We start from the raw sequence: 9,073 nt of genomic DNA, 5'->3' as shown, positions 1-9,073 counted from the left end.
TGCACCAGAGAACTCTTTTTCTGTTGAGATTAGGATGTGTATTTAAGTTTTGTCTCCAAGAGCTGCTGCTCGACGTGCCTCAAGACACGTGCATTAATATCCCTCTATTCTGTTTGTTGCTTTTTAAGAAAATCGTGTTTCAGAGCAGGCTTCGGTATTGATTCTCTCACCTATCTGTAAATTCACTCAGTTTAATCACAAGTGTAACTGTGATGCTTTACTGCGTTTTGGTAACGAAACGAACTGTGCTCAAGCTTCTTGTTTTGACCTTCTTAAATGACTTCCTGATTTCTCTTTCTTCTAGGATTGGCAGCATTATAGGATCAGCGATCAAGAAAGTAATGGCAAAACCTTAGCTGCCAGTTCAAACGACTTCAGTGATCCAATTTACAAAGAAATTGCTATAACCAATGGTTATATCAACAGAATGACCAGAGAAGAGCTCAGAAGTAAACTTGCAGAATGCAAGCTTGAAACCAGGTTAGACTTATTTGTAAACATCTTGATTTATCTTTGAGAGCAGTAGAGCTATGAGGGATAATTATTTTAAAGTTTAAAAACTCGACACAAAGTGAAAAGCAGACATAGCACCAGACACCAGTTGTTTTGTGTGCAATCCTGATGCAGCTTTTGTTGTTGGATCGATTAATGCATACTGTTTAATGTATGGCAACTGGCAACCCAAAGAAATGCAAGAATTACRTAACTGTAAGGTGCTTCTTACCGCTTTTTGGTCAAGGGGGAAAGAAGAGCTGCAGTGTTCTCAGGTGGTGCTGCAGACCTTCATCATATAGAAACTTACTTCAGAACATCCATATTTTTATTTATTGTACCAGTACAGATCTGTACTTTCTACAAACCCTGTGATGGGGCTCAGGATTTAATCAATGCAGAGGATGGGTACCTTTAGATGAAGAGTTTGCTATTCTAAATACCTGTGATAGAATAATGTGGAAAAATGAGTGTATTACAGACTGGATTTGTGCTGACTGGAGTGGAGGTAAGGGACTATAGTGTGGTTCCTGCTGTATTGGAAATTACCTACAAGACTAATTCTGTGKCCAGACAAATTTGAGATACTGTGAAGAAGGTTAACTGGAAAAAATGAAGTTTATTGTTTCTGTAGGCAGCAGTAATAAAGAAGTAGTTGTGGGGAATTAGTTGGTTAAATTAATTTAGTACAGCAGAGGGAATGATTTTTTCTCATTACCTGAGAAAATTCTTGGTAAGGCACATTAGATTTCTATATTTGTTTAGCAGTTGCTCTGATGTAAAAATAAAAAGCAGAATTCAAAAAGTGTATGATGTGTTTGTGGTTTTCTCTTAGGTTATAMGTTTTCTATATGTGTTTTTTAATTTACTTGTAAATGCTGAAAGCTTTAAATATCTCTTTCWCCCAAGCTAGACCTCTTTTGTCAATATATTAAATTAAGTCAGAATATGTCTTACCTGTAAACAAATAGTGCATCAACTCTAATGTAAAGAATTGAACAGATTGCCACACACCCCTTTTTTTTGAGGTTATTGGGATAGTCAGTCATCKCCTATTTTCAACTTTTTTATAAGTTTGATGAAGAAAGAGGTATATTTCCCCCTCCATCAGCTCCGATACTGTCTTGCCTTTGAATGGACTGGTCATTGACCATTAAACCAGAGTGAAGAAGAGTCATCTCTGCAGAAGCAGCTGATCCTCTCACATGCAGGTTTAGTAGTTTGATTCCAGTTCTTCCTTGTGGATCAGTGGGCTGCTTTTCTGATAATACCATTTGTTACATGTATCTCTTACAGCCTCTGTGATCTCATTTGCAGTGAATAATTTTGAAAATACCTTCCTTGGAAGAGTAAATTATCCTCCTTTATTCAGCTTTGGTTTGGTACATGGTAGTTCTGGCATATGCTCTCTCATATGTATTTTAATGTCTATATTAAAAGGATACAGTAAGTAACTCTAATCACTTGCCATGTGAATTTATTTATAGCCACAAACCTCCTGAAAAGCAGGTCCTTGACTAGGAAGTTTTCCTCACAACTGAAATCTCAATACTTCATTTTAATTGAGTTATTCAGTGAGCTCAATTTTAAATTTAAATTGAGAAGAGTTTAAAATGTGAGCATTTAAGCTGGATTCTGTGTTATCTATSCCAGTGATGCAGAAAGGCCTTGGGYATGAGTCACTTCAGTAGAGGGCAYAGGGGACTACAGGTGAAGCAGTACTTCTTCCAGGGCCAGAGTTCAGCTAGGAGTAATCTACAAAGACTTGAGCTTTGGAAAGGCTTTGGCTACTGAGTCTTGCTGAACTGGAGGTGACTGCAGAGTGTCTCTGTGCTGTACTTTGCACTCTGTCCCTAGTATTGTCTTGATGGGGTGGGTGTCACAGCCTCTGCTTTATGGCAGATAATGGGATATAATGTATCACAGGTAATGGGAATAACACTCTTCTATGATAAAGTGGAATTCAGGCTTCACAAGCGCTGGTGTTCAGAATGAGGTAAATAAGTGTTGAACTTTCAAATGTTAAATATGGCTTCAGTTCTACCACAAGGAAATAATTAAACAAGAGTGTGTTTTTGTCACTTTCCTTATTTCTTTAGAGGAGTGAAAGATGTACTGAAAAAGAGATTGAAAAACTATTATAAGAAACAGAAGCTGATGCAGAAGGAACACATTAGTGGAGACAGCTGCTATGACTACATCTGTGTTGTTGACTTTGAAGCAACATGTGAAGAAGGAAATCCACCTGAATTTGTACATGAAATAATTGAGTTTCCTGTTGTCTTAGTAAACACACATACCCTGGAAATAGTAAGTGGTCTAATTGCTGTTTTGGTATGCTGTTCTTTGATGTAACTTCTTTGCATCAGTAAGTATAGATAGTTTTTAAGTAGATGTTGAACTTCATTAAAAATAGCATTCTTTTTTTTTTCCATAAGGGCTTATCCTCTGTGCCTCTTAGGTACAAACAAAACTTTCCATTCTGAAAGTATTTTCCAAATGATCATCCAAACAGGTCATTCTCCTGCTGTGGACTCCCTCTATTGATATGAGTTTCTCAGTTGTCCGTGTCTGTTCCCACCTGCCCTTTCTTTCCCTACTTTAAGTTCCTCAGATCTATTTCTAGGACTCAAGGGATTCATCATAATCAAAAATTGTCTATTTCTGTGGTCCTCTGTGAGGCAATCTAGAAGACACCAATGCAGAGGTCTAGAAAGTGAGGTTGAGTGAAGTTCGCTTCTTGTCGGGCTTGACTGTGTCCACAAAGTATCCACAGGTTGACAGCTGTGTAACCTGATTGTAAACATATGTTGCAGGAATTTGGTGGCCTCAAGTGCTCTGTTCCAGTACAGCTTTCCTTTAGGATTAACTACTGGCTGTCTAACTGAAACTGAGGGACTCAGTGAAACAGAGGGCATGCACACGCCTCTGACCAATGGTTCATTTATGAAGACCTTTTAAGAGGATTTCTAGTAATCATTGTGATGATACATTAAAGTATAGCTGCATGTATGAGCAGCTTTATAACTGCAAAAAGAGGACTGTGCCAATTACCAGGATTGTTTTTATTGCTCTGAGACTGGGGTTTTTTTTCTGTCCCAAAAGATTTTGCATGGCAGCGGGGATTTGGGGGTTTGTTTTTTCCATTAAACTTGCCTGCAGTCTTCACTCTTGTATTGCTCAGGTTTCCAGAGTGAGGTTTTGTTTGTGTGGTTGGCATCCAGAGGTGTAAGACCTGCATGAAGCCTCTGAGGTGTGTGGCTGGTTCTTTCCTTGAATTGCAGGTGAACCTGTAGAGATACTACATAAAAAACATAAGGCTTTGCTCATGCCTTTCACTTCTTTTTTCCTTTCTCACCCTCTTTTCCCAAATCTTCTTCTTTTTTGCAGTCTGTCCTTTTCCCCTCTTAAATCCACATTCCCACTCTTTGGTGCCTGCTGGCTGAGGGGAATGACATGTTCTGGTTGGAATGCTCTCTGTCCTGTTAGGAATCTGATGATGGCCGTCAGGAGGCTCACACTGGCTCAGGAGATGCACAGTGGTTTTTGCCTGCAGCAGGACAAGCAGCTGCTGTTGCCTTTGGGCTGCAGGCAAGCCAGAGAAGTTGCCCTGTGGGCTTCGTAGTGTGCTGGAGCTGAGCATTTGATTCTCCTGTTACAGGAGGATACCTTTCAGCAATATGTGAAGCCGGAGATTAATCCCAAGCTTTCAAACTTCTGCATCAGTCTGACAGGAATAACCCAGGTAATTTGCACTTTCATTTCCTCAGGAAAAAAACAGGGAAAAAAAGAGATGTGGTGTTGATGTTTTCAGATTGATAATCTTAAATKGTAGTCTTTCATTATTATTTTTCTGTAAGGGCTATTATTTTAATCCTTGTTTTTTTCCCCTCTCCCWATTATCATAGAATTGATTTCACTAAATAGGTCATTTTGTGGGAAGAAGTATTCACTTTTTRATTCAGATGGAGAAATTTCATCTTTARAGCAAAGCAYCTTTTGAATTGCATCAGTTCCWCTTCTAAGATTTTTATTCTAAAGAGTTTAGAGTCTTAGGATGGCAGTGGCTTGTGATAAGTGACTTAAGCAGGARTCGGAAACAGCCTCAAAGGTTTTAATCCAAGTTCAACTGCTGACTAACCTTGTTACCTTTACARAAGCTATTAAGAGGTTGACTCTTCTAGTGGTGCTTTTGGGGTGCTATTTTTTCAGTTTAGAAAAATCTTTCCAGTCATCTGTTAACATGTAATCTGGTTTTCTAAAGATCTTGATGAAGCCAACTTTGTAAGCGCCCATATACCAATACCGTTTTTATACGCTTAATGCTGATTTGGGTTTTTTTTTCCCTGAAAAAATGTTCCTTACTTTGTTTTTGGGTTTGTTTGTTTTTTTGTTTTTTTTTTTTTTTTTTTTTTTTGTCTTAGGACATTGTTGATAAAGCTGATACTTTTCCTCAAGTTCTGCAGAATGTTGTAGAGTGGATGAGACAACGAGAACTGGGAACAAAGTATAGCTATTCCATGTTGACGGACGGGTATGTCTTCATGCTACCTTCAGCACAATCTAAAACTGCAAAAACCGTGTTTCATATTTGTGAGAGCATTGCTAAAGATGGATCAGAATGGTGCTGCCATTTTTCTGGTTTTATTTTAATTGAAGCTTTCAGGAAAATCAGGAAAGCTGAACTGAACAAATGAAACTTAAATCCATCAGATGGCGCCATTTCTTTCCAAGTGTTMTGTAGCAACAAAGTGATGCTGAGCAGACTTCTGGTTGAACAGATTTTGTTGCTGCTGTGATTCTCCATTTATATCTAGCACATAATACCTGAACATAACACTGCAGTTTCAGTTCTAGGCAGCTTCTGTGCCGTTCTGAATCTGAGAATTCAGAGGTGTGTGGTGGTTGTGCTGTGGTATCCTGTGTCTATTGGTGTTACTGTTAATACACTGGATATTTTGCTGGGGAACAATAACAGATTATTAGCAAGGAGAAATGGCTAGCGCAGGAGCCTCTCTGCTTTGGCTTAGAGGACTGTGGCTCTGGTGGGTCCCACCTCTGACAAGCTGTGTGTGTTCCATTAATCCCTGGAACTGCCACTTATACTTGCTCTCTCACACGGTCTGTGTGGAAAATCAAGTTCCCTAATGACTGCAAGGGGAACAGATCTTGAGATCTAGATACATTTGTGTTGCAATATTCTTGTAATCTTAGCTTTACTATATATATTTGAGCCTTATTTTATATAGCACTGGCTAGAGCATTTTTTTTCCAGGTGCCGCTTGCCTTTTAGCTGTCAAACATTATTATTCTGTTAATGTATCTGCTTTACTCCTTCACTTGGAATGAAGGATTTAAGTAGGACAATCAGTTTTTAGCATTAGCTGTGTKGAGGTAAATGATGCATTTTCATATTTGCCTGCAGCAGATTTTCTGCTGTGCTGGATTAAAAAGAGAGTTCTGTACTGCTCTGATGGCTCTGTTGAACCAGAGTGAGATGAACCCTGAAACAAAAATGGAGTTTATGAAAAAACAGCGTGTGGAATCTTAGTATAATTTCCTAGCACTTCTGTCAAGTAAAGCACAGATAAATATTCTAGTCTGTAGTATGAGTAGTTTGAAAAATAATGTATCAGAGTAGATTAATAGATACGTAGTGGTTTTTGACTAACCCGACTTAAATAAGTGAGAATGGTTTTGGCCATGAGACCTTTTTCTCAAAATTCCTGAAGTTTGAGACAATTACTATAGGTCACAAGTCTTTTCTGGTGAAGAACCAATATCACTAAAATAYTGTATTCAGAGTAAGCCAAAAAGGTGTCATGCAAGACTTGCGGTGTACAGTATAGATCCATGTACACCTTAAAAATAATGAGTTAATATAATGACATTCCAACCTTAATTAATTTAAGGGGTTATGGTAAATGGTTCTATTTAACAGAGTTTTAACCTGTAATTACATCGCTATCTTTGGAAGCGACAGTGAATTAAAAAAAGAAAATGCTAAAGCAAGACTGGTTATGTTATTGGGCCTGAGTGACTGTGGAATTTCCCTCCAGAGAATCCCCTCAGTGATATTCMTTAAGGAAAAGAGGTGCACTGAAATCTCTGTTGCATAGGTGAGATTGYATAGACAGCTACAAGAGATGGGGAAAAACAGCTTTACTTTAACTTGCAGCTTACAAACTTGTTGGGGTGGTTCCCTTCAGGAAGGCACGCTGCTAAATAAGTAGGATTATAATTTCTTCATATTTTCATAGAGATCTGGTTTCTCATAAAACTAGGTGCAGTGTAGTTTCAATAGCCTACCTGAAGCAGAGAGATGCATGCATACCCAAATAATCAGGAAGATTTAAGGTGTCGCTTCCCTTGAGGGCTGTGCAAGCACCTCATTTATTGGCAGTTTCCAGTATTGATGTGGTAGGTGGGGTATTTGGTGTGGTATTTTTTGTTTTAACTGTTGCGGACCTGAGACCATCCTAGTGAAAGTCTTGTTCACATCATTTTTTTTTCCCCATGATTAACAAATTAATATTAAAAATATCTTTACCATGATTGTAGCAAAAGAGCTTTTCCTAAACTGTTTTCTTTCTACTGATGACCAGACACAAGACAGCTTTTAGTTCTACAAATGTGAATTACATAGAACACATGATKAGACATTATTAATGTTTTCCTCTTTTGATTTTTTAAGATCTTGGGATATGAGTAAATTTTTGAACATCCAGTGCCGTCTTAGCCGCATCAAATACCCTTCTTTTGCCAAAAAGTGGATCAATATTCGCAAATCATATGGGAACTTCTACAAGGTTTGTACAAATTGCTTGTTTCTTTTATAGAAAATTTTGGTTTAATAGTCTGGAATGTCTGTTGTGCTTGTCATCTCTACTTGTGTAGTATTAAATTCTAGTACTTAGACKAGTTGCCTGGTGCCTGATTTTCAAATGTGTTTAAGGCGCAGATCTCAGTTCACTAATTGATGATCATATAATCTACTGGTTTTTAAGAGTCAGATTGTGCTCCTTAARGGATTGTCTAAAAATGTTATACCGGTCCTCTTAGATTGAGTGCATCTTTAAGTAGTTCAGCTGAAAAGACTGYATTGATTTTTCAATTATTTTTTCCTGTGTTCATGCAATACASTACAAAACTATTTTGCACCACTACCCTCATATAATCTTGACTTTTGACAGTGTAGTGGGGACAGAGAAAGATTAGGATGTATCTACAGTGGAATCAAATTGTCAAGAGAAAAGTAATACCAGGTTCAGTGCTGGACCTTATTGCTGCGTTYGGTCAGACAACCATAAAATGAGTTACTGGAGTTACTAGCAAATTCCCAATCACCTTACACTAAAATACTTTTTCTGAATGTGATTTCAGCTTAGCTAATGATCTTTTGAAGGGCTTTTTCATACTAAATGTAACCTAGATAGAAGAGAGATTGAGATTTAATAAGGGGAGAGCTTTACTTTGCACTGGGAAAATRTTACAGGGTTGCTGTAGGTGTTGCTGCTCAGATCGTGTGGTGATTGAAGGCATKCAGGAGCTTGATGTCAGTGAGAATCRGGAGCCTGGTGCTTCTTTAATCACWTAGAATTTGAAAGGACCACCAAAATCTGATTTCCTCTGCAATGCCACTGTGGGTGGTAATTTGTTTTTCATAGAGATTGTTATACCTATCTAGCTCCTGACTTCCACCCTTGCCAGCACAGGCGTATCTTGAGCTGGTGCTGGTAGGAGGCTCTTGACATCATCCGGGGTCTAGACAAACTCCTGTTGACTGTGTCTCCTCTGTAAAAATGAGAGTGTCTGTCTCACCAAGGTGCTTTGAAGTTAAATGGTTAGTGATCTGGCAGAAGGCAACATGAAAGTCATWTGTGACTTAAGTAGACTTAAAATCTGCATGTGTTTCTACTGCCCTGTGTTAGATTAAAAAGACTTGGTACACAACCTAATCCTTGAATTTTACTCACTTTCTCYATCAGGTTCCTAGGAACCAGACCAAGCTGACAATCATGCTTGAAAAGTTGGGYATGAATTATGACGGGAGACCTCACAGTGGACTTGATGACTCTAAAAACATTGCAAGGATAGCTATAAGGATGCTGCAGGATGGCTGTGACCTGCGGGTGAATGAGAGAATTCACGGTGGACAGCTGATGACAGTCTCCTCCTCAGCCCCCTTAGAGGGAGCCCCTGCTCCACAGATGCCCCGCTACAGAAACTAGCAGCTCAGGGCTCTGCCAATGGAACTGCCCTCAGATACCCGCTAAAGACTCCAGAGCTTATTAAATGGCCACCTCTGCCAGCTTGTCTGCCGTGCAGAATCCTAAAGCACCTTAACTACTCATCTCTGTTGAAATAAAGAGGAGTGTGGAAGCTCTTTGCTCTTTGAAGCCTGTTACAGTAATTTCTTTTTGTACTGATGACTTCTGTTGTTGTTTCCAACTTTGCTAGCAGTGAAGCTAATTTCTGGAATCCAGATAATGTGTTAAGTTTTTAAGAACGTGTGATTTAAAGACCTGCTAAGGGGGATTGGGCCTGTGTGCTGCTGTTCCACCCCAGCCTGTGGGCAGTA

General features: G+C 38.9%; 1 protein-coding gene across 1 annotated transcript; it reads left to right on the top strand.

The window, feature by feature from the left end:
- The first annotated feature begins 269 nt into the window (after window positions 1-269).
- On the top strand, window positions 270-8,851 carry ERI1 (exoribonuclease 1). Its single transcript, XM_057376522.1, has 6 exons — window positions 270-480; window positions 2,592-2,802; window positions 4,154-4,237; window positions 4,917-5,026; window positions 7,187-7,301; window positions 8,481-8,851. The coding sequence occupies exons 1-6, from the start codon at window positions 428-430 to the stop codon at window positions 8,721-8,723; spliced, it is 816 nt and encodes a 271-aa protein (XP_057232505.1). The 5' UTR covers window positions 270-427; the 3' UTR covers window positions 8,724-8,851.
- The last annotated feature ends 222 nt before the right edge of the window (window positions 8,852-9,073 follow it).

The sequence above is a fragment of the Malurus melanocephalus genome, unplaced genomic scaffold (assembly GCF_030028575.1).
Source record: "Malurus melanocephalus ecotype Western Australia unplaced genomic scaffold, MMel_1.1 scaffold_9, whole genome shotgun sequence".
In the NCBI taxonomy this organism is placed as follows: Eukaryota; Metazoa; Chordata; class Aves; order Passeriformes; family Maluridae; genus Malurus; species Malurus melanocephalus.
This window is presented reverse-complemented; position numbering and strand designations above follow the sequence as displayed.